We start from the raw sequence: 25,291 nt of genomic DNA on the forward strand, positions 1-25,291 counted from the left end.
TGCATAATCAACCCATGTGCCTAAGATCTCTGATTTTTATTAACTTCTTTGGGTTTATTTTGCTTTTTTCCCTTTTCTTTTGAAAACAATAAAGCGCAGTGGCGACTTTCACTAAAATATTGAGTCAAGTTAATCAATGGCTTTGGTCTCAATTCTCCACGCTACAGCGCTGAAACTGAGTGTTCACATATTTGTACCACATGCATTGAGTCATTGGTGTTGAGTCTAAATGCATTGTATGATTGTTGTTATTACATAATTGTCGTTATTGCATGAATGTTGTTATTACATAATTGACGTGTAATTGGGTGTTCTTGATTGTATGGAAGTGTGATAGGTGGAATGGGTGACTATGCATGAAATAATTTATTATCTACTTATTATTATGCATTCCTTTATAGATATCTCACCCCTTTTGTTTGAATGTTGCCTCCACGTAGATAACGCACAGGTGATCCGCGGTGACAGTGTGGATATGAATAAAAGAGAATGCTCTTCTTTATTGCTTTCGTCGATGTCGATGTCTGCTCTATTATGTAACATTGGGGGTCGAACATTTGAGTGTTATGCTATTTTGTTAGAGATTTTATAATATCTCTTATGTTGATTTTTATAATTACTTCATAACATGTTTGTTTTGAATAAGTAATTGAATACTTTGTTGATGTTTTCCACTGCAATAAAATGAAGTTAGACGTGATGATGTTTACTGCTCATTGCAATAATATGAGTATGTTTATGTTGATGAAAGTAGCTTCCTAATTGTATGAAGTTTTAAATTACTCTAATTTTTAATCATAAATACGCGGGGTAAAATTAGGGTGTTACAGGAGGCACGGGGTACCATAGATGAGAGAGACTAGAGCTACGTAGACGGTTAAATTCGGTGATTTGTTAGGGTGTCACATTCTTATATGGTACAAAATGCTCTAGGAGATCAATTGTGGTCAACTCATCAAGAGATACTAGAGGAGGAGCGGGCTAGGGAAGATCATACCGTTGATGTGTTTCCTAGATGTCATCGTATCATGGAAATTGGGAAGACAGAAATTGATAAAGGACTCTTTCCAGATGGCTCTGAGACGAGAAAAGTTATAGATGCTATGGAGGCGGAGGCACTACGGTACAGGATGCAGCGTAGGAACAAGGGGTCCCGAGTCTATCATACACAATAGTTTATAGTATTTGTATTTTGGATTTATTCTTTGTTGTATTTTATTTTGACTTACTTTGACTTCATTGTGTACTCTAGATTTATTGTTGTATACATATCATTTTCATATCGGTTGCATTGTTTAATTTATTACTTTATACATATCATTTTCTGCATATCGGTTATATTGTTTAATTCATCATAGTATACCTTTACTATATCTTCAATTTCATCTGAGCATCACTAAAATAAACTTAAAATTTACTTTCTGGTCTGATTACGGAGATGCATCTCCAAAACTATCTAAGATAAAAAATATGGCGTTTTAGAAAGTGATGATTTAAATTATTTTAGAGATGCATCTCCAGAATAAATTACGAAAAGTATATTGGGTGTGACTCAATTTTAATATTTTGGCAGAAGAAAAAAGGTGTGTCCAAAGATGTAGGGTGTATTAAAATCTTGAGGGGAAATTTTGAATTTCTTTAGGGTGCTTTTCAAACATATATGGTGTATTAAAAAACCCTCTTTTTTTTCTTTGTTTACAATTTGGGCCATATAAGTTTTTAAAAGCCCAAATCATATTTAGGAGAAAAGATGGCCCAAATATTTTGTCTCTGTCAAAATAAATCATTGGGGATGTTTGTTTTTTCTTTCATATTTTTAAAACATGATTTTAATAAATAAAAGATTAATTTTGACATCTTTTATATAAATATATATTTTTACAAATTATTAAAATAAGAGTTTAAAGGTAGTGCACTGACAGTGTAAACAAACTTTACACATACATCCAATCAAAAGCATTACACTTGCCATGTCATATTAGTTTTTTTAAATTAAAATTGTGTTTTAATTGGATACATGGTTGTGATTGGTTGACAGTGTAAAAATATTTTACACTGTCAGTGCATATTCCTATTTCTCTTAAAATAATCTCAAAATTACATAATTTAAAGAAAAAAAATACATCTTTAAAATAATTTATATGATAAATCATTCAAAATAACTTAAAACATAAGTGATCTTTTAAAATTTTATTATTAAAAAACTTATAGTAAAAAGAAAATATCTAAAGTAATATTTAAAAAATAATTTTTAAATCAATTTTATATTTCAAGTATATTTAAAAAAAAAACTCTTTGTACTTTTTTTAAACAAAAAATTATCTAACTATAAAAAATCATTTAAAAATAAGGAAAATGCTAACATATGTCCTTAGGACACATGTTAATGATCCTTTAATTAGAAATATTATCTTAAAATGCGTGTATTCAATTTTTTAAAACTTTAAACATAATTTTATTACACTTAAATTTTCCTAATTATAGTATATACATATTATGATGACCCTAAAAACAATTGAAACAAAGAAGCCTATTAGCAACTTAGTGTAATTACGGTATCTACAAATACTTACCGAGGATAAACCCAATTTGCATTTTGCAACTAAAGATGATTTCATAGCATAGATAATGTGGAGTATTAAGTTATAAACAATCTTACAATTTTAGAGATTAAGCTGAGAATTTGCTCAATTTTAAAACAATGATGCAGCCTTATATATGAAATCGTTTTCACTAGAAATGAAATTGTTTGTTTTTTGCAACTTAAAGCAAGGTTTTGCTAATCATAACTACAAACAATCATCAAAGACTTGCTGTTTCAATTGATATGTAAACTTTGCTAAATTCTATTTTCATTCAGGTTGAATGTGTGATACATTTAGTCGTTACTATAATTTTCTCAAAATACTAACCTATGTGAACTAAGATAAGCACAACAATATTAAGACAATGGTAAATCAAAGTTGGAGTAGGGTTTGCATATTGATATCATCTGAAGTTGCAGCATCGCGCCCGACCCCTCGATAATTTGTCCCATAGACAAACCATCTGCCTTGGCGATTGGTAATGTGCAGTGAAGTAGCCCTCCATGCATCCGTACTGACAAAACTTCCAGTTGTGCGAGTACTGAACAGTGCTCATCGTATGGTTGAATCGCTCAACCCACATTCCCATGCTTACATCCTCCATTTTAAAGAGCTGCAACCAGAAACAAATGTTAGATAACACAAATTGGAAATGGGACTAGCTATAAAATATGTATAAAGGAACGAACCCTCAGCTTCCTATCCTTTTGCTGAGATAGGATGAAATCAACAATATCTTTGGAAATTACGTATGCGGGACCGTTGGCATAAGGGGGATATACTGATTCAGGCCACTCCTGCACCAATTAAATACAAATTAAGACCAAAAAAAGCTATAGATCAAACTCAAACCATTAAACATGATTTGGAGTTAAATGGTCCATCTTTAGATATGATTCATGACATATAATATGGCATCTTTCACTCTACTTGTAGTTCACAATCTAATCGTTGTTGTTGTTGTGTCTTGAAGACATATTACTCCTAATGAGCTTTCATGTTAAGCTGTCAAATAAGCATAAACATCGCTTGCGATCAAAAGTAGCGATGTAACACTCCATAGAGCAAGAACCAAAACACCAGTGAGAATATCAATAATCACATACACATCTATTCTTTCTACAAGCTTAAGCCTTAAATGGAGGATGTTAGAGGATGTACATAGGTATCAATTAAATGCGTAACAATTACTGTACCTCATAAGTAACTGCCCATTTGCCATTTCTCAAAGGCCGGTGCAAGAGATTGAGATTACCCATATAGAGGGACTTTTCTGGAGGTACAGCTTCGATTTCCTTCAGGACAGTATCCACTCTTATAAAGGTGTCATCATCACATTTCATAATATATGCAGCAGTCACATTCTTAGTCTGCATGAAAGAAAATTCGCTTAGCCATAAGTATCAAACATTATGAGCAGGTTGACAGACATTAGCTGGACATATGCAAGTCACCTAAATCGTATATCCTTACCAAGAAAAAAAAATAGAAGAAACAGAAAAATGAACTGAAATGTTAAAAAACAAACTTACCCCAAACTCACAGATAGCAATGGTTTTAAGTACAACAAGCTCATAGCGGTCCATAAAGGGTAAAATGACAATATCACCAAAGTAAGCAGCCTCCTTCCTCAGCACTGCATTTACTTCCTTCCTTGGATTCTTCATTGTTGATGTTTAAAATAGACATGATGCAGAAAAATCAGGCATGTCATATGAATAATATTTTTAGTACTAATAATACTGATGATAGTGAAGAAAAAGATGAAAATACATACATATTGCATTAAAGTTAACATAGACAGTTGAACATAAAGTATATCATAGAAGAAAACTTGATATATATGCATATATTTGCTTTAACATATCACTTTGTCAAAATAAAAAGTCGTTGAAAACCAATCCAGGAGGATTTCTAATAAAGAAAGTAGTTTGCAGAAACAGGTTCCCTTAAACCAAACGATCCAATTTGTCTGGACTTTGGACTCGTTAGATTTGTCCCCTTCAAGACTGAAGACAAGGGGAAAGAGAGAAGACAGATGCTGACATCTCAAGTTTATGTTTCACGTAAGCCAAGTGATAACTAGTCTTACTTTCAAGTTTATAAGCCCTCACATAGTTTGATTAATTTTACACCAAACTCAGCAGGTTCATTGCCAGTGTCTGATCATATTTGGACAGGCTGTTCTAGAAGCTAAATGCACACAATGCCTATGGAATCCTAGTCCTATAGTCTTGTATCTTATTTCAACAAACATTGGTGATAAATCATAGCTAGACAACCAAAACCAATGAATCATCATTAACATTTTTTGTTATTACTTGAATCATCATTAACATCAAAAGCTGCAGTTTTCTTTTTTGTCATACCGACTTCTCAATTTAACAATCACACATCTATCCAGCTAATGAAATTATGAAACTGATCCTATCTTTAGAATCTGATAATTGAAATAATCACCAACTTCAGATTATATTTGCAGTAGTTTCCTCGCCACAAATTAAGAATCACAAAAGCAACACATAAAGTTCAAATAAAATTTTGACAGTGTCCCTTTGGGATTTAAACCCACAGTTTTACCCCCCAAAACAAAACTTCCACAATACAACCCCAGTAAGGTTGTCTTTTTCTTCTCCATGAAGTTATTATAGCAGTTTGAATTTCTTCAATCCAGACTGAAGTAAAGGTCATGTTTCTCTAGACTAGTATGTCCCTATGGCAGATAAAAATAAAGACAGCAGCCTTACCAATGCAACAAAGAACCGTACTACTACATCTGATGACTTGATTTCCGCTGCTTGCATCCATGTTTTACGAACTGCCATTCGTTCTGCAAAGTGATTTGAAGCAGAGAGAACTCCAATAAAAAGTCTAATTGGGTGTTTAGGTAGAGCGCTGGCTTTCCAGGTATCTGACATTTCCAATACTCTTTGAGGTGAGAAACTTGGGTGTGAAGTAGGGAGAGAGGTGGCAAAAATTGAATGAACATCAAGGTCTCCTTTAACTGACAATCCTGTAGCATCTTCAAGTGTAAAACCCTGATAAAGTGGAAAAGAAAAATTAGACAGAAAAATGTAAATGCAGAAGTGCGGATATTAAAATGGCAATTAAATCTAAATCTTGTTGGAGTTTAATCCAAATGCAGCCCTTCGACACGTGGTACAGGAGATATCACTATCATTATTTAATACTTATTTAATATTTATTATAAAATGGCTATGAGGGTGCACCACTGTACACTAAAATTCTCCATCTATAAAAACCCAATAAAATTCAAGAGGAATACATCAACACAAAAGTTACATGTTTTTGAAGTCTGTTGTAATATGATAGAAGCAACCGGTATATTATAACTGAAAATGGGGAAGAGTCCCCTTCAATTACAAACAATGGCAACACTTCGAGGGTCTGCCTCGCTTAGAGGGCCAAAAGGCCCTATTCCTTTCAAATGACAAGATGATTGATAGGTTCAATCTAGTATATGTAGCATGAAATAGAAAGAACACAGAAAATAATGGAAATTATTTGATTATGCAGCAAATCCTACTAGAGTTCAAATGGGATCTAGTGGAATACAAGCACTAGTACTGAAATAGCAGCATAAAAGAAAGAAAAAGGACTAAGGCAGCTTCGAGAGGCCTTTCTCTCCTAAGTATTCAGCACCAAATCTTGCATACTGACACTCTAATCATTGCTCACTATTTATTACCAATCCTAGGATCTATTAACCACTCACAGCTTGACACCTAGCCCTGCCAAGGTGTGGTCCTAACAGATTTTGTCCTATATGCTAGCTGTCCTCTCTCTCTCTCTCTTGCGCGTCCTCTTGTAGACTTTCCCAAATCTACCAATGATCCCCTCTCTAATCCTCTCCCACCTAATGGATTAGTCTTTTGAATTGGGCTCTCCCCATGTGCTTAAGTCATAACAATTGTGCATTCATTGAGAGTTGGCCCAGAAAGGGGTGCCTACAGGCTGGATTAAGGCGCTCCATCGAATACTGATAGGTAAATGAAGCCGCAAAAAATGAAAGGGCTACCATCGGGTCAGTGCTGGTAGAGTGTAAGTCATCGTGGATGTCGGCTCTTAAAGAGCGTGGGAACATTAGGAATCTCACATTGAGTAGATAAAAGTGCTCAATGCAGTATTTAGTCATGAGATTCTCCTACCTAATGGACTAGTGGTCGGGCTCTCCTCATCTGCTTAAATCCTAACTATTGGTGCTTTCATTTAGGTATTTAGCCTAACTACCTCTCAACAGATCCACTAACTAATTAACCAACTTCTTAACTAACAATAACAGACCTATCAGAATACTATTAATATTAGCTAGCTATATTAACTATGTATTATGTTGATTACCTACCTGGGGATTGGACTACACGTTAGTTATTGATAATTAAGCTATAATTTGGTTTCTTATTAACTCCTTCCTGAAAATCCCTCCTGCTTACTCCATTAATTGATTGCAATCAAGTTATAAAAATGAGATTAAGAGTGTGGCTCATCAGCACAAATTTCTTTCAATAACAATATGGTAAAATAAAAGTAACAACATTAGAAAACCAATCCCCGTGAAAAGTGATGGTCATGAATAGGCGAAACATACAAAACACTAATCCAACTATTCAAAACAAGCATGAGACAAAAACGCCTCTTGTATCTCAATTAACTTACTGTCCGGTATGGAAATGAAGTCATATGCCGGCCGCCAACATTAATATGGTATCCATCAACACCGGCACGCAATGTAAGGACAAACATTCTACCCTCTGTAAAAGGAAAAGGCCAGGTCACTTCTGGTTTCTGCTCACGCCCTATAAACCGCTTGAACCATGATGTTGTCTTGGATCCTTTTGAGTCAATAATGTCACTACGCATCCATTTTTCACACCGTCTAAACCCATCAACTGCAAAGTCCAATCAAAATATCAATTAATATTTAATTTATTACATGAAGATTAAAAAAATTATGCCAAGATTTAGGTAAAGGATTACAATTGATGGTACTCCATTATCATTTTTTAAGAGTTGAGATCAAATTTGATTCTATATGAAGCTATAATCCTACTACATCATAATTTAGTCTGCTTGTTTCAGCACTATTAACTAACAACAAAATATGATAATATTCATACTGTAAAACTATATGAGATGCATTAACTCATCATACATATTACTTTAATCATTTACTTTCTCAAGATATTATACAAACTGATAATACAAGGTTGCAATGGATAGACAAAGCCTGCAAAAATTATGCTAACAAAGTCTTAGCATCCCATGGATTTATGTCAATGTAATGTAACTTGATGGCTCTGAAATATGTTTATGAGATGATCATGTATCAGACATGATTCTACATATTATCAAAAACAGTCAACAAGACAAGAGTAAGCATTACTTCTGCTGTGTTCATATTAACAGCATACGACAAAAAATGGACAACGTTGTCTTCTGTAGACCATACAACGATGCTTCACTCCTTATTTTCATATGCTCATCTATCGTCTTCTTCCACTATTTCCAAGATCGTTAAATATATTTTTACTATCTTTTTTACTTTCCATTCTACATTAGTTAATTCACTGAAGACTCTATTCCTAACACCTTTCCCCCTAAAAATAGCAACCTTGAAAAATGAAAAAAACAAAACAAAAATGTGATGAAATCATACCAAGCATTCCATCATCATCTTCAGATGGCCGGCCATCACATCTTTGAGCTGTTCCCCAGTGCATCCGATAACAGGTATTATGCTCAATAACCGGGCGTTTGCTCCAATCCCCTTTTAGCCGAGGATTCAAGTGCAGAATTTTCGGAGGGTCTTCTCCTTCCACTGACTTCAGCCCTTGTAATTCAAACATGAACTGCGAAACTGAAACCAATCCATCACCCTTCCTCAACTTTGCAAGCTGAGCAGAATATTCTTTATGAGCATAATGAGGTGTCCCAACAACAGTGATCGAAGAACCTGCAGCAAGCCCACACGGAAGAAACATCAACCCATCCCCTTTCAACAACTCTTCCCCAGTCATCGATATCCACGAAGGGCAAGACTCAATCTTTCCTTCTTCAATAATAGAGCTTTCTCCAAACTCCTTGTCATCAACCACAACCATCTCTATCTCTTTCCATGCCTTCAACCCCAATGTCCACGCCTCATCTGCCATTTTCTCAAGCACAGACAAATCACTTGTTTGGTTCATTCTCATCATGACGTCTCCAGTAATCCTACCATATCCATGTGGATTATCCTTCACAAATTCACCGCCACGGTCACGCTCATGATCTTCCTCCTTCTTGGGTTCCTCTTTTGGCCTCGACGGAGCACCAAGGTCCCTATTATCCTCCAACTTCCTATGAAACGCATCTTTATAAACAGCACTAACAAAAGGTTTGGTCAAATCCGCGTCTTCAGATACCCCAATAGCTATCCCATCTAACCTAATGTCAGTCTCATCATCCCCACTCAACGTTGATACAATTTTCAGAAACTTTGTAAAATTACATGATAGAAAAATCAAGTACAAAACCCCAACACCAAACAAAAAATGAGACAACCTAAACTTCCTAGAATTAGGAGATTCATTTTTCAATCTCTTCATCTTTCAAAAAAACAGCAAAAACAATACACACAATATACTCCAGAACTACAACAGTTTCTATACAAAGCCCAAAATATCAAATTGGGTTTTCGGAGAAAAAATAGAAAGAATGAAACTTGCATAAAGGGAAAGCGAAAAGAATCAACCAACCCCGCAATGGTTCAGCGAATTGGGGCAAAAACCATTGCAGAACCCTGAACCGTTTAGCATGTGGAAGGAAGCATCTGAATGAAGGAAACCCTAATAACGAAGGTGTTGAAATGGGTATCGAGGAGATGAAGAATGTAGTGGCGAGATCTTGTTGGATCGTGGTGGGAGAAACCGATAGCAATATGAATGAATGCATAAAAATGAAAAGAAACGGAGAAGAAAACGACTATGTGGATGTGGCCCTCAAAATCATCACCATTTTCTTGTAACTCAATACTTTCAAAGGCGAGGGTAGGATAGGAACAAATAATTGTAAACAACTTAAATTGATAAATTCAATCATTCATATTATTTACCTTTACAAGTTAATTTGGAAAATCTCTCATCCCATCCCATAGCATTTAGGTGCACCATCGATTTGACAAATTTGCCTTCGTGCTTCCGTAGATGGATCTCCGGAAGCACCTTTTTTTATTAAGTTTACTTTGTTTTGTAGATGCACCTACGGAAGCATTCTGTGGATCCATCTACGGAAGAGTTTAATGTTATATTTCGCGTCAGACCCTTCCCCTCCCCATTCTTCAGTTTTCTTTTCTTCAAACACAAACTATCTCTCAACCCCAAAAAACAAACATCTCCTACAATGCATTTCTTTCGCTTGAGTTCAACCGACACTGTCAACATCAACTTCCAACGCATTCCATCAACTTCAAATATCTATTTTAATCTATAAGTTTTCGATATTTCGAGTTATTTTAGAGTAGTTGTGAAATCAAATTAGAATTCGATATTTAGGTGTATAATTGATTGGATAGGTTTAGAAATAGTGTTTATAGACAATGTAGGTAATGTTTTAGGTTTAAAACCGACGATCAAGACAAAAATGGTGTTTTTGGATGATTGAACAGTGGAGAAGACGTCATTGTTGCGTTATCTGCTTTTAGTAGCTTCTGTAGATGGATCTACGGAATAGATGAACGTTAGGGCACTTCCGTAGATGCATCTACGGAAACACCCAATGTTTTTGAAAGAAAGGTCCTTCCGTAGATCCATCTACGGAGGCATCCAGGATTTCTGAAAACATGGTGCTTCCGTATATGCATCTACGGAAGAGTATTTTCCTGTTTAAATCTTTATGTTTATTTATAAATACGCAGTTTCTAACTCGATCATTTTTGTATCATAATGCAAACATCATGACTCACGGTCCGGAGAGAGACATCCATGGTAGGACAACACAACATGCATCCGTTCGGCGAGAACGGGCGGTGCGTACAGTATCTCAGGTGATTGATGGAGCTGCGGTTGTACTTGACCCACCTTCTACATCCGACACACCCGCTTTATAGCTCAATTGGTAGTGGGAATGGAAAGTAGATATCATTGCCAGGGGACTAATATGATAAGGGCCAACTGATCACCGCCAGGGGACTAACATGATGAGAAGGATTTTGATTACTGCCGGGGGACTGATGTAGATATCATTGCCAGGGGACTAATATGATAAGGACCGACTGATCATTGTCAGGGGACTAACATGATGAGAAGGATTTTGATTACTGCCGGGGGACTGATGTAGATATCATTGCCAGGGGACTAACATGATAGGGAGATAACTTAATACTGCTCGGAGACCAATGTAATAAGTTGTAGTTGTATATCATCGCCAGGGGATTAACATGATAGGAGTAAATTTTGGTTACTGCCAGGGGACTGATGTAACATATCATTGCCAGGGGACTAACGTGATATTTCACTGCCAGGGGACTAATGTGATGAGAGTCTGATATGAATGATTATCGGAACGAATATTCGTCCAGATTGCTTTTGGAGAAGAAAATTTGATTGTTAGAGTTGATAAGTTGTTTGATGATATTCGTCCGCTTGGGAGCTTACCTGAAAAACAAAGTTAGAAGCATGCAATGTCATGATGCATGGTATGTATTTGTGTAATGATTGATTATGAATGATGTATGTATGCAACATATTTTCGATGATGATAGTAGATCATAGAATAGTCTGGCGGGGAAAATAAACCCCTGACTATTGTGAAGAATACAGAGTATAAGTCTTCTGTTTTTAGTAGGAACTCCCGTTCCATGCTCGAGGATACTCAGCTGGGGATCTTTGACTTCTGCTTGGGGATGAAAGCAATTTGAATGATTGATCTTGATGTACTCTGACTGGGGATAAGAGAGATGAATAACCCTGTTTGGAGAAGAGAATAGTATTGGGGAACCGGCAAGGTCGAAGATGTAAACTCCGCTGAGGAACTAAGTCTTTGTTGGGACAAGAACATTTTGAAGATATCTTCTTAATGATTAATCTGTGAGGATATGTTCTTGTGACACTGGCTCTGTGGGAAGAAATGATGCCCTGAACATTTCCCCCAGTGGTTATAGTAATTGCCATTCCTGGACTCGTATTGATTGGGACACACACCAATGAGCATTGGTTGAAGTGTCGGTACAGGCTCTGTATAGCTTTGCCCCAGTGTTTATGGTGATTTCCGGTAAACAACCGCTAGTCTTCCAAACTATAATAAATATGATTTGGTTACTCGCAGGATCGACTAGATTGATCCTAGGACATAGTCAAAAAGATTGTTATTCGAACCATGTTTATGATTTGTCTTGAAAATAAGAATTACTCAATCGAAATAATAAAGGTTAGCAATCACTTAGTTATACACGTAAATATAACTCCAGCGAAAGGTAAGTCAAGATAAAACATAGGACAAAAACTATAAAAGTGCAAGAATCTTAAAGTGCAGAAATGTTAAATACTTCAAAGATAAATAACATGAAAATAAAGAGTGCAGGAATGTAAATGGCAAGAAGTAAACGAAATGCAATAATATCGAAAGATACTTGAAAATAAAGGAAAATACACATGCATTAAAATGGTGGTGGTGTCATACGTACATTTCTCAGCGAACTCTTTCTCTTAACACTTGATACTTGAGTAATATGTGAGTGATTTGTACAAAATGAACACACTGAATCCTAACATTAGAACCCTTATTTATACTAGTTTCGAACTTAACGGTCCTACGCTAATCTAATGCCACGTTTCTCATGAGAATCCTCGGAAAGCCATATGTCTCTGGACAGTTATGAAAACTTCTTCGAATTTCAAATCCTCCCGCCCGAATCCTCCTTCGACGCGTGGCAATATAACTTAACATTAAAATACCACGGAAATACACTAAGCATCAGTACTTACCATATTTCGTAAAATTTGTCTAAGTCTCGAAGATATACACTCCTACTAGTTTCAGCATTCACTATCTTCGTTATGACTTAAAATTCTTCATTCTCGAAACATGGCCATCAGGAGCCATTTTATCTTCAAAGATGGTCATCAATAACCACCTCCTTCAAATTTCAGACCTTCGAAGGACATTTCTTCCTAAACGAAATCTTCAGCTAACACCCAGCTAGTAAGGATTTTATTTTTTTTAGATTCTCCTTGTGAGGACCCTCCGGGATACATACTATGGGTGATGCCCCTGGTACTCATAGACTTGGGAAATGCCCCTGATTGTTCGATGCTCCTGAGAGATTCTTTGAACCTTGACTTGATTGCCCCAGTATTGACTGGATAAACTGCGTCATGCCCCCTGTATACGTTGACTTCTGATTGAGTTAGGTGTAAGAGCTATTGTTACTGAAGTGGTTTCGTCTGTCGGGATGACTTTTAGTCATTAATCATATCCTGTGCAAATTCTTCCTGATGCTAACATTTGAAATTATGTAGCAAAATATGTTTAATAATGAATTCATGAGATGCAATGCATATGTCTGTCTTGTTTTTTTTTAAAACATTAAAACAGAAGATGTAAAAAGCGTGATGTTTATAAAACGTGATGTTTGTAAAAGGAGATATCAACTCAGCTATTATGGCAAACCTTAAGGAGTCAGGATACCTTTTTGGTGACAGTATGCTTTCGAACTAACCATGCTTCAGTTAGGACTTTCAAGGGTTGTAACGTGGCTTGGTTCGCGGTTTAAGAAACAAAGGATAATGGCTCAAAAATTTATTTATACCCATCCCAATCTTTGTGATGTTCTTCGATCCTATGCTCAGTTAACTCTGCGTTTAAGCCTTAACAAAGCTTGAAGTTGTAACATTAATATTTGATGATGGTTAAAGTACCGGAGGTTTATTTGGACAGGCAGTCATCCCCTTTTTTTTTCTAATACTTTCTTTTTGTCGAGAATTTGTAGTGACCTCTTTTGAAATTGTTTTCTTTTGCCGAGGATTTTTAGCAACCTCCTTTTTTACTTTGTTATCCCGAACTTTTTCCTGAACTGTTTATTTTGAGATTACAGTCAGCGGGATGTTCGATTTTCGATAAGTCTCCTTCATAGGTTTTGACTTAATTTTTTTCTTTTTGATAGATATTGACTGCCTGACTTAATGGTTACAGATACCCATCATTACTTGTACCAAAGGCATATTGGCGTAACTGAGTTAACTGAGTAACTACCCTGCCCCGGGTTATGATTGAGGGTTTTTAAATTGTACAAGAAAGAAAACTCCTACACCTTAGGCTCAAAGGGGTTGACAAGGGATTAACATCCTTATATCTCCACTGTTTAGGAATTGAAACAATGCCTGTACATCGTCAGCATAGTTTGTTCAAAAGTATACTGTATGAGGCTGCGGTATCATTTTCTTCATCCTCCCTAAATAGGCATACAGCTTTAGCAGGAGTTGAGTATCATAAAACATATGCAAAGTAAAGACACAATTTAAGATGAGTGATAGCGAAATAATTTATTCAATACAAACATATGCAATGCACTGATGATGATTATTAAAACAGATAATGTCTATCATGACTTGAATGTTAAAACAAACAGAAAAGAAACTTGCAAACGAAAGTAGATCTAATGACCCAAAAGTTCGTCCGTCTAGACGTCAATCAGTCTTGTCATGACTAGGCATAATAGCATTGATCACCATAGGGTTCTTAGGAGGATTGAACTCAATTTCACCAGCATCGATCATGTCTTGGATCTTGATCTTTCAATGGCCAACAATCATTCGTATCATGTCAGGGCTATTGGAGTGGTATGCACACCTCGCATTGGGAATATAGCCACGAGCAGAAGTACTAGGATTCTTAGGGGGATCCTTTAAAGTAGTCAACTTTGATTTCAACAAGTATTGTAATGCTTGAGCCAGTGACATATTAATCTGGGTGAATTGACGCTTAGGCGTGTCTGGCTGGCGTCGTTATTGTGGAACCGAAATGTGTATCTGATAAGAATGTTTCAGAATGTCCGGGGTTCGAGCTTCCGGAATGTATATCTGATTGGCATATTTCAGAAGTCTGGGGGTCAAGCTTCCAGAATGTTCATCTGATTGGAACTTTCAGAATGTCCGGGGTTCGAGCTTCCAGAATGTATATCTGATTGGAATGTTTCAGAAGTCTGGGGGTCAAGCTTCCATAATGTTCATCTAATTGGAACTTTCAGAATGTTCGGGGTTCGAGCTTCCGAAATGTATATCTGATAGAGATTGATTTGTTGACGGTATTTGTCTAACCAGTTGGTCGACCTGAAAGGCAAAGTTAGTTCTAAGGATCTTTAGGAATTTAGTTAGCAACATTAGAAAATGATTTGGTCGCGTCTTTGTCTGAAGAATTTTGATTCTTGGACGTTCTTCTATGGGAATCGAGCTCACCATATCGAGTGGGTCATCGCCTTTGATTTGGGGATACCTCTGAATTTGAAAGTATAAGGCTAGAGGAAAATAAATCCTCCTGCCCCTTGATAGGTGTTGAGCCTTTGAATTAGAAGGTATGTGGCTAGAGGAAAATAAATCCTCTTGCCCCTTGATTAGGATTTCAGTCTTTGATAAGAGTACCTGAAATTGTGCGCCCTACATCCCTAAGTTCCTTGAAAGGGTTAGTCAATCATGCTATGTTATGATGTCATGATGTTATACGAGTGCAACGCATTAGGCAAAATGTAAGGTAATAAGGACAAACAAGTCCTACAAGGAAATCCTGCAAAGAAACCAAAGGGTTAGTAACACACTCAAGCAAGTCACACAAGTGTCCTTAGGTTTAGGGGCTTGCATGAAGTTCGCAGGTAAGTACCCTCCTCACTTAAGTTTAGTTGGTTCAACCTGTCTTAGAATAGTAATCGGGTTCTATGGTGCTCATATCCCTGATCTTTCTCGCGGGCATTGTCTTAACATGGCACTCGATCGGCCAGCCAAAAGCATCCCTAGAGTCCAATCTCAATGAGTGTAGTATCGAGTATCAACCGTCTTCAGTCAGGAATCCAAAGCCAGCTATCTCACTACTTCCTATAAGCCAAAGTCAAGTTCAACTAAGGTTCTAAGGGCGAATTAATGCTTATGACACCACGCGGTAGCCAAACGTCTCCTCGATCATATTCAAGGGCCATCAGGACAAACCAAAGCGTCGCACTAACAGTGGCCACCAGTTCAACCATAACGATACATGTTATATAGCCTCCCTGGTCTATTGCAACATACCTAAGGTACACTAGATCCGGGTGTAGGATCTTTCACACAACGGAATACCCAAAACAGTCTTTAAAAATAAAGCAATCAAATCAAAACAAGTGAAAACATTTAAGTGAATCCTAAACTTTAAGGTAACCCCTCTTTTATTCGAAAGTATCCCCATCAGAGTCACCAGTTCTGTAATACAGTGAACTGACTTTAAAGAAATGTTACGGTAAGCAAGAGTCGCCATCGACTTTTATCGTATCCAATTTAATAGAAAGGTTAAAAGAACAGAAAAAGACCTTTTGAAAAGATTTTGAGTTTGGGGGGTAAGTTATACAAAGGGAAGGTTTAAAGCACCCTATTTATCCATGGTTATCCATGGGCTCTTAATTGCTTAGCTCACTTTTGAATTGTTTGAAAAGTTTGAAGTGTCGTGTGTGAATAGTAAAGATTTCGAAGAAGAACTTTAGCTTGTAAATAAGCGTAGTCTTTTTGAATTTGATTTTTGAAAAGAGTGGGAAAAAGATTTTGTATTTAGAGCAAGCAATTAGTAGCAACTACCCTAAGTTTTGAAATTTTTTCTTTTAGCTTTTCAGGGTGAAAGGGTCTATCCATACCATGAGAGGGCAGGAAGTCTTTCAATTGGATGTTAAGGGTCATCGAGGTTTATCGTTCGCCACAAGACTGTCCCTGCCATAAAGAGGGTAGGTAGTCTAAGGGAAGGATATAATAGTCATTTAATATTTTTAGGCATCATGCGAGGATACCTTAGCAATTGGGACAATCATCTTTTACTGAGGCAACTTCGAAGGAATAGACGATTTTCAATCTCTTTAGGCAACCTTGCTTTAGGTATCCTCGGAATCGAGGGACTTGACTATTATTTAGTATAATTAGAGGCAACAGGCAGCATAAGAAGGGTTACCCTAAAGGTGTGTGGGTGCAACAATCATGTGATTCTGATTCAATTATATTATCTTGTAAATTAGTGATCTAGATTCAGTTAACAGTCTTGTCACTCCCTAGGATTACTAACCAGAAAATAGAACAGTTTAATATTCCTACGCTATTACAATAAACACCTGTATGCGGAAATTTAAAGGGCGGAAAAGAAAACCTAAACTATTACAATAAACACATGCAGGCAGCTATTACAAGGCTTTAGGGCAGTTACATGACAGAGGAAGAAATGAGCGCGAAAATGAAAACCTGATTCAGTGTGGTGGAGGTCTATGGTGGAGCAGCGCATTCTGGTCTTTTAGATCCGGAATTAGCGAGATCCAGTGGGGGATATTGAGGATGAATTTGTGAATATCCACGAGAATAGATAAACCGCGCAGTTGTTGATGGATGGTGGGTCGTGGTCGGCAGAGGTTTATTGAACGGCGGAGATCGGCACGGAGGAGTTGGCTGTGAGCGGTGGTGACGTAAGGAGCGATTGAGGGGATGACTGAACGGAAGCGATGCTGAGATGTGCGATTGGACACGGCTGAATGCATTGTGTGGTCGTCGATGTTTTGCGGAGGCTGGCCGGCTGCGTGGAGGTTGTGGATCGTGAGTGGTTGTCGCAGTGGATTGAAGGTCGTTAGGTTATTGTGTTGATGTTGATCAGATGGTGATGATTGAGTTCTGATTTGGTGAAACTGCTCACTGACGCCTGTTGCGATTCAGATCCACCTACGAGTCCATTCGATGCAATTGGAGCAATTCCGCATCTGAGTTGATCGATGCCAATGTTGTGACTTGCGCATTCTGAATTGATGTGTTGTGCTGAAGAATCGATACCGAAAATAGTCGTGTTGTTGCATGGTATTGAATTTATCGATCTCGTGTCGGTGTTGGCTTCCGATTCTTTTCCCTCTTTTGATTTCGTCTGTTATGCCATTGTTGTAACAGGTTGCTGCAAACAAAAACAGAACATACATATATTGTTATAAATGTTAACATGATATATGGATTTATGAATAATTTTTTGAAGACTAGTGGTGAATTGGATATTGTTATGAATGGCTTTGTGGAATGATATGAAATTTTTTGCAGTGGTGGTTTTGTTTTCGAATTTGAATCATGGTGATAGAATTGATAAAGTTTGTATCGTGATTCTTTTTGTGTTGTTTCTGGTTTCTCTTCTAAGCTCAATCGACACGGTAGAGAGGGAGTATTATTTGGGGTGGCTTATTTTTGGAGTAAGAGTGCATATGTACAGTGTACTTGGTAACATGAATGGAAAAAATTTGTACATAGAGATTGTGGACGGTTGTTTTTATACGTGACTGAAAGTGTAGATGAAGGTTTCGTAATTGGTTCAAAAGCTTGAAAGCGCTGCTATGAGAATTGGTTTTATCAAGGGTTGATAGAATATGTACGTCAGAAGGGTTAGCCCTTTAGAGGTGAATTGTTAGTCTATATAAGAAGAAAATTAGGTTAAAAAGAAAAAATGGGCTTGGACTTAAAAATTAACAAATATATATTTTGAAAAAACTAAAAAACTAATTTAAAGATCCTATATTAAAATACTAATTAAACACCTAAAAAGCTATTTTTGTTCTTTTAATATTCTATAATTTTTATAATAAAAATGAAAAATATCCTAATTAAATAAATAAAAAAAGGATTTAGCCACAAAATCATAAATCAAATAAAAGGAAAGTTAGAAGTAAAAAAATGGAAAAAGACTGTCAATAATGGGTTTCGAACCCGTGATCTCATATCTGCCAACCTTACCTACTTATCAATTGCGCCGTGTCATCTAATCGAAATAAAATGACACTTATAATTATACGAGGGCAAATTTTTGGGTATGACACTAAGTTCGCGCATTTCTTACCGGTTAAGACTACTCACAAGGTCACTATTTACGAGGCTTTTTGTGGCAGAAATTGTAAGGTTGCATGGTGTATGTAACACCCCATAAATTCCTTTATTTAATTTAATTAATTTTTTTATTTAAATAATAGAATTAATTGAATTATTTGAGAAATATGGATTGATGAGGCTAATGGGCCAGTGTCGCAAGTAGCAATTGGGGGGGGGGGGTGTGTCAATTGCAAAGCCTTTTACTAAAACAAGGTTATATTTTTCATAAAATAGAAAAGAGGAGGATTTTGTGAAAAGAGAACCAAAAAGGAGAAGGAAAAGAGCTGAACGTGAAATTGGGAGAAGAGCAAGTGTGAAGAGCAAGGGTGTCCAAGAATTCGACATCGAGGTAAGGGGGGATTCTTCTCATTAACCTCTATTATAGGTTGTATGAATGATTCAATAGAGTTCATATGTTAGGATTCTGAATTGGATTGTATGTCGGGTTTGGGGTTTTGGGGTTTATAGAACTTTGATTCAATTTAGGTTGTGAATGATGATTTGGTGATGAATAATGATGTTAAACATGATTAGAAGTATGTGTAAACGTGCAATTTATGTCGTATGTGTGGTTTATTTTTCTGAAATTCATACTGGTATGATTTGAGAGCATTTGGGAGGTATAGAATGTTGTTTTCTGCAAGTTGGGGTTTCTGAAATTGCCGGTTCGCGCCGCGTGCACAGGGTTGGCGCCGCGAACAGGTGGGCAGAAGGTCAGGATGTTTTGATACGCACAGGTCGCGCCGCGTACCTGTGTTGGCGCCGCGAATGCGTAACTTTTTTCTCGCTTCGCGACGCGTCTAGATGTTTGCGCCGCGAATAGCTTGGCAGAGAGCCAAGGATTTTTGGAACGCTCAGTTCGCGCCGCGAACCAAGCTTGGCGTCGCGTGCTGTTGCTGTTTGGAATTTTTTAAAGTTTAACGATGTATAACTTTTTAACTGTTAGTCCGTTTGATGTGCCGTTTCGAGCACAGTGAAGCTAATTAAGCGATTTATGCAATAAGATAGTGTTTTGAGTGGTGACTCGAATTTAATTTAAAACGCTTGATTTAATTGGTTGTGGTGGCTTATATTGTTATTGCATCGGTTGATGATTATGATTGTTCAGTTGTTTGGTGTTGATGATTAGCATGTGGTATGCGATGCATGCATTTCATAATCATATTGTGGGCTGTATCCCTTATGGTGGTGGGACAGCGGTAGCTAATTCCCATTGTGTGGAATTGGTGAGAGAAGTAGCCGAATCTTTATGGTGGTGGATCGGTGAGATGGGTTATCCCATGTTTGGTACCACATGCATTTAGTTGCATTGCATTAGGTTGTTGTGTATAATTGTAACATGAATGGAAGTTGTCCAATGTTATAATTTGTGTGTATTTTGGTATGAATGACTGTAATTGACGAATGTTACTATATTATTTGAATATAATTGATTTGGGTGAATAATGTATGGATGAAGTTGTATTGTTTATATTCCTATAACATTTGTTAATGCGAATGAAACTCACCCTTACTGTTGTTATTTTTCAGATTGAGGAGTAGCTTGTGTACTTGGTGAGGATTAGCTCGTCAAGTAGTTCGTTAGAGTCAGTTGGGTCTGTGTCATGCTCTGGTCGTGTAACACCGGGAACGTTATTTTAGAATTGGCTGATAAACTTCTGTTTTATTTACGGTTTATGGTTGAATTATGAGTCTTCGACTCCAGATGTTTGATTATTCAGTTGTTAAGAATATTCCGCTGTGTTAACATGCTACCTGAATAATTTTTGGTTTATTGTTCCTTTATGACATGACATGAATATTTGTTTATTTTGTTGGCGTTGTAATACCCTTCTTCATGTTTTACTCTGATTTTAATGTTAATTTTCTGCGGGGTTTAGAAGGGTGTTACAATAGTGGTATCAGAGCATAGTCGGTCGTTGAGTCAGAGTCTTAGTGTCGGTTAATCCTTCGTATACGATTAGTGTAAGGTTGACACTGTCGATACTTCTTGTTCTAATGAATATTGTCTGATATTTAGCAGAACAATGGCCGGAAGAGGAGGAAGAAATGACAACGCGATTGCTGAGGCTCTGGGCATGATTGCTGGTGTATTAGGAGGGAATGCCAATGGGGCTGGTATTGGCACTGACAGGCAGCTGAATAGTTTTCAGAGGAACAATCCTCCGTTGTTCAAAGGCACGCACGATCCCGAAGGCGCTCAGAGGTGGCTGAAGGAAATCGGAAGGATCTTCAGAGTGATCGATTGTGCTGAAAATCTGAAGGTAAGGTATGGGACTCACATGCTGTCTGAAGAGGCTGATGATTGGTGGATGGCTAGTCGAGATGAACTTGAATTTGCAGGTGTAGCGATCACTTGGGCTGTATTCAAGCGAGAATTCCTGAGGAGGTACTTTCCTGAGGATGTTCGGGGCAGGAAAGAAGTTGAGTTTTTGGAGCTGACACAAGGCAACATGACGGTGCCGGAGTATGCTTCAAAGTTTGTTGAGCTGGGCAAGTACTATGTCCACTATAACAATGATGAAGCGAGCGAATTTTCGAAATGTGTTAAGTTCAAGAATGGTCTCCGCGATGAAATTAAGCAGGGAATCAGGTACCAAAGGATTCGTCGGTTTACAGATTTGGTGGATTGTAGTAGGATCTATGAAGAGGATAACCTCAAGCTGAAGTCGTCTCACTCTCGCGAGTTAGTCGACAAGAAAGGGAAGAAGCCTATGGACCGTGGTAAACCATATGGTAGAGGTAATTATAAAGCTGGGAGTTGGAAGAAGCCTAGTGGGGGAGACTCTAGTGCTCCTGTTAAGTGCTTTAAGTGTGGGGAACCTGGACATCGTGTTCACGAGTGCAAGAGCGAAGAGAAGAAGTGCTACAGGTGTGGTAAAGCAGGCCACATTGCGGTTGACTGCAAGGGAAGGACTGTGACTTGCTATAACTGTGGTGAAGAAGGTCATATTAGTCCACAGTGTCCTATGCCAAAGAAGAATCAAGTTGGGGGTAAAGTTTTCGCTTTATCTGGTTCAGAGACTACTCCAGAGGATCGATTGATTAAAGGTACGTGTTTTATCCATGGCACTCCTTTAATTGCAATAATAGATACTGGAGCAACTCACTCGTTTATTTCGTTGGATTGTGCTAAACGTCTGAACTTGGAAATATCTGATATTCATGGAAGTATGATCATTGACACTCCTGCGTCGGGTTCAGTGACTACTTCGTTTGCCTGTTTGAACTGTCCAATTGATATTTTTGGTAGAGAGTTCGGAATGGACTTAGTGTGCCTTCCGTTGGAACAACTTGATGTCATCCTGGGTATGAATTGGTTGCAATTTAATCGGATTCATATCAACTGTTTCACGAAGACAGTTATTTTTCCGGAAGATGTCGGTGTTGAGAGTTTAGCAATGACTGCAAGACAAGTGGATGAAGCAATGAAGGACGGGGCTGCCGTGTTTATGTTGATTGCATCCATGGAGGTGAAAAAGAAAGCGGTGAGTAATGACTTACCGGTAGTTTGTGAATTTTCGGAAGTTTTCCCAGAAGATGTAAGAGAATTACCGCCAGAGAGAGGTAGATTTTGCTATTGAATTAATTCCTGGAACTAGTTCTGTGTCGATGGCACCTTATCGTATGTCGGCATCGGAATTGACTGAGTTGAAGAGTCAATTGGAAGAGTTACTTGAGAAGAAATTTATTCGTCCTAGTGTCTCACCGTGGGGTGCACCGGTGTTACTAGTGAAGAAGAAAGAAGGTTCAATGAGGTTGTGTGTGGATTACAGACAACTGAACAAGGTTACTATCAAGAATCGGTATCCCTTGCCGAGGATTGATGATTTGATGGATCAACTGGTTGGAGCTTGTGTGTTCAGCAAGATTGACTTGCGGTCGGGATATCATCAGATTCGGGTGAAGACGGACGACATTCAGAAGACGGCATTTAGAACAAGGTATGGTCATTACGAATATACAGTGATGCCATTTGGAGTAACCAATGCGCCGGGGGTTTTCATGGAGTATATGAATAGGATCTTCCATCCTTACCTGGATCAGTTCGTGGTGGTATTTATCGATGATATTTTAATATATTCTAAGAATGAAGAAGAGCATGCAGATCATCTTAGAGTGGTATTGGAACTATTGAAGGAAAAGAAACTTTATGCAAAACTGTCAAAGTGTGAGTTCTGGTTAAATGAAGTGAGCTTTCTGGGGCATGTAATTTCCAAGGATGGTATTGTCGTTGACCCAACGAAAGTAGAAGCAGTGTCTCAATGGGAAGCTCCGAAGTCAGTTTCCGAAATCCGTAGTTTCCTTGGTCTTGCGGGTTACTATAGAAAGTTCATTGAAGGTTTTTCAAAGTTAGCGTTGCCGTTAACTAAGTTGACTAGGAAGGGTCAAGCTTTCGTCTGGGATTCGAAATGTGAAGAAGGATTCCAAGAGTTGAAGAAGAGGTTGACTAGTGCGCCGATCTTGATTTTGCCGAATCCGGCGGAATCTTTTGTTGTATATTGTGATGCTTCGTTGTTGGGATTAGGAGGTGTACTAATGCAGAATCAACAGGTAGTCGCTTATGCGTCGAGACAACTCAAAGTGCATGAGAGAAACTATCCGACTCATGACTTAGAATTGGCAGCAGTGGTATTTGTATTGAAATTGTGGAGACATTATCTGTACGGTACGAGGTTTGAAGTGTTTAGCGATCACAAGAGTCTGAAGTATCTCTTTGATCAAAAAGAGCTGAATATGAGACAAAGAAGATGGTTAGAATTTCTCAAGGATTATGATTTTGAACTGAATTATCATCCGGGTAAAGCAAATGTTGTTGCCGATGCATTGAGTAGGAAGTCCCTGCATATGTCTATGCTTATGGTGAGAGAATTGAATTTAATTGAACAATTCAGAGATTTGAGTTTAGTATGTGAAGACACTCCTACCAGTGTTAAATTGGGTATGCTGAAGCTGACTAGTGGTATTCTTGAGGAAATCCGAGAGGGTCAGAAGACTGATGTGGAGTTGGTTGATAAGTTGACTCTGATTAACCAAGATAAAGGAGGTGAATTCAGAATCGACGAGAATGGTATAATAAGGTTTGGTAGTCGTGTTTGTGTTCCTGACATTGCCGAATTGAGGAAGAGTATTCTTGAAGAAGGACATCGTAGCGGATTAAGTATTCATCCTGGTGCTACCAAGATGTATCATGACTTAAAGAAGCTGTTTTGGTGGCCTGGAATGAAAAAGGAAATAGCTGAATTTGTCTATGCTTGTTTGACTTGCCAGAAGTCGAAGATTGAGCATCAGAAACCGTATGGAGCTATGCAACCGTTATTTATTCCGGAATGGAAGTGGGATAGTATATCTATGGATTTTGTTTCAGGTTTACCGAGGACGGCGAAGAATTGTGAAGCTATTTGGGTTATTGTGGACAGGTTGACAAAGTCTGCTCACTTTATACCAATGAGAATGGATTACCCGATGGAGAAGCTGGCTCAATTATATATTGAGAAGATAGTGAGTTTACATGGTATTCCTTCGAGTATCGTGTCAGATAGAGATCCAAGGTTTACATCCAGATTCTGGGAAGGTTTGCAGAAGGTTTTGGGTACTAAGCTGAGATTGAGTTCTGCTTATCATCCGCAGACGGATGGACAGACGGAAAGAACTATTCAATCACTAGAAGATTTATTGCGTGCTTGTGTGTTGGAAAAAGGTGGTGCTTGGGATAGTTATCTACCCTTGATCGAATTTACTTACAATAATAGTTTTCACTCGAGTATTGGTATGGCTCCGTTTGAAGCTTTGTATGGTCGGAGGTGTAGGACGCCTTTATGTTGGTACGAATCAGGCGAGAGTGCGGTGATTGGACCAGAGATTGTTCAAGAAACGACGGAAAAGATTAAGATGATTCAGGAGAAGATGAAGGCTTCTCAGAGTCGTCAGAAGAGTTATCATGACAAGAGACGGAGAACACTTGAGTTTCAAGAAGGAGATCACGTGTTTATGAGAGTTACTCCTATGACTGGTATCGGACGAGCTCTAAAGTCAAGAAAGTTGACTCCGCGTTTTATTGGTCCGTTTCAGATTTCAGAAAGAGTAGGAGATGTGGCATATCGCATTGCGTTACCACCGACGCTTGCAAATCTGCATGATGTATTCCATGTATCGCAGTTGAGGAAATACATTGCTGATCCATCTCATGTGATCCAAGTCGATGATGTACAGGTAAAAGATAATCTGACAGTTGAAGTTTTGCCTATGAGGATTGAAGATCGGAAGGTGAAACAATTGCGTGGCAAGGAGATAGCGTTGGTCAGAGTAGCTTGGGGAGGACCAGCCGGTGGAAATGTTACATGGGAATTGGAGAGCCAGATGAAGGACTCCTACCCTGAACTCTTTGCCTAAGGTATGTTTTCGAGGACGAAAACTTTTCTAGTGGGGGAGGGTTGTAACACCCCATAAATTCCTTTATTTAATTTAATTAATTTTTTTATTTTAATAATAGAATTAATTGAATTATTTGAGAAATATAGATTGATGAGGCTAATGGGCCAGTGTCGCAAGTAGCAATTGGGGGGGTGTGTCAATTGCAAAGCCTTTTACTAAAACAAG

General features: G+C 37.8%; 1 protein-coding gene across 1 annotated transcript; it reads right to left on the reverse strand.

Annotated features, from left to right (window-relative positions):
* Nucleotides 1-2,822: 2,822 nt before the first annotated feature.
* LOC131644795 (hydroxyproline O-galactosyltransferase GALT2) lies at nt 2,823-9,642 on the reverse strand. The gene is made up of 7 exons (XM_058915388.1): nt 8,263-9,642; nt 7,263-7,495; nt 5,333-5,623; nt 4,118-4,246; nt 3,782-3,955; nt 3,275-3,382; nt 2,823-3,198 (listed from the first exon to the last, which is right to left on the reverse strand). The coding sequence occupies exons 1-7, from the start codon at nt 9,191-9,193 to the stop codon at nt 2,989-2,991; spliced, it is 2,076 nt and encodes a 691-aa protein (XP_058771371.1). The 5' UTR covers nt 9,194-9,642; the 3' UTR covers nt 2,823-2,988.
* Between the last annotated feature and the right edge of the window lie 15,649 nt (nt 9,643-25,291).

The sequence above is a fragment of the Vicia villosa genome, linkage group LG1, assembly GCF_029867415.1.
Source record: "Vicia villosa cultivar HV-30 ecotype Madison, WI linkage group LG1, Vvil1.0, whole genome shotgun sequence".
Taxonomy (NCBI): Eukaryota; Viridiplantae; Streptophyta; class Magnoliopsida; order Fabales; family Fabaceae; genus Vicia; species Vicia villosa.

What these genes read in the sequence shown, in the direction of transcription:
- LOC131644795 (XM_058915388.1), bottom strand. Translation starts at nt 9,193, where the DNA reads ATGAAGAGATTGAAAAATGAATCTCCTAATTCTAGGAAGTTTAGGTTG. An exon ending in CTTCATTTCCATACCGGACA is followed by an intron (nt 5,624 to 7,262) that starts GTAAGTTAATTG and finishes CCACTTTATCAG; the next exon opens with GGTTTTACACTTGAAGATGC. An exon ending in TTGCTATCTGTGAGTTTGGG is followed by an intron (nt 3,956 to 4,117) that starts GTAAGTTTGTTT and finishes TCTTTCATGCAG; the next exon opens with ACTAAGAATGTGACTGCTGC.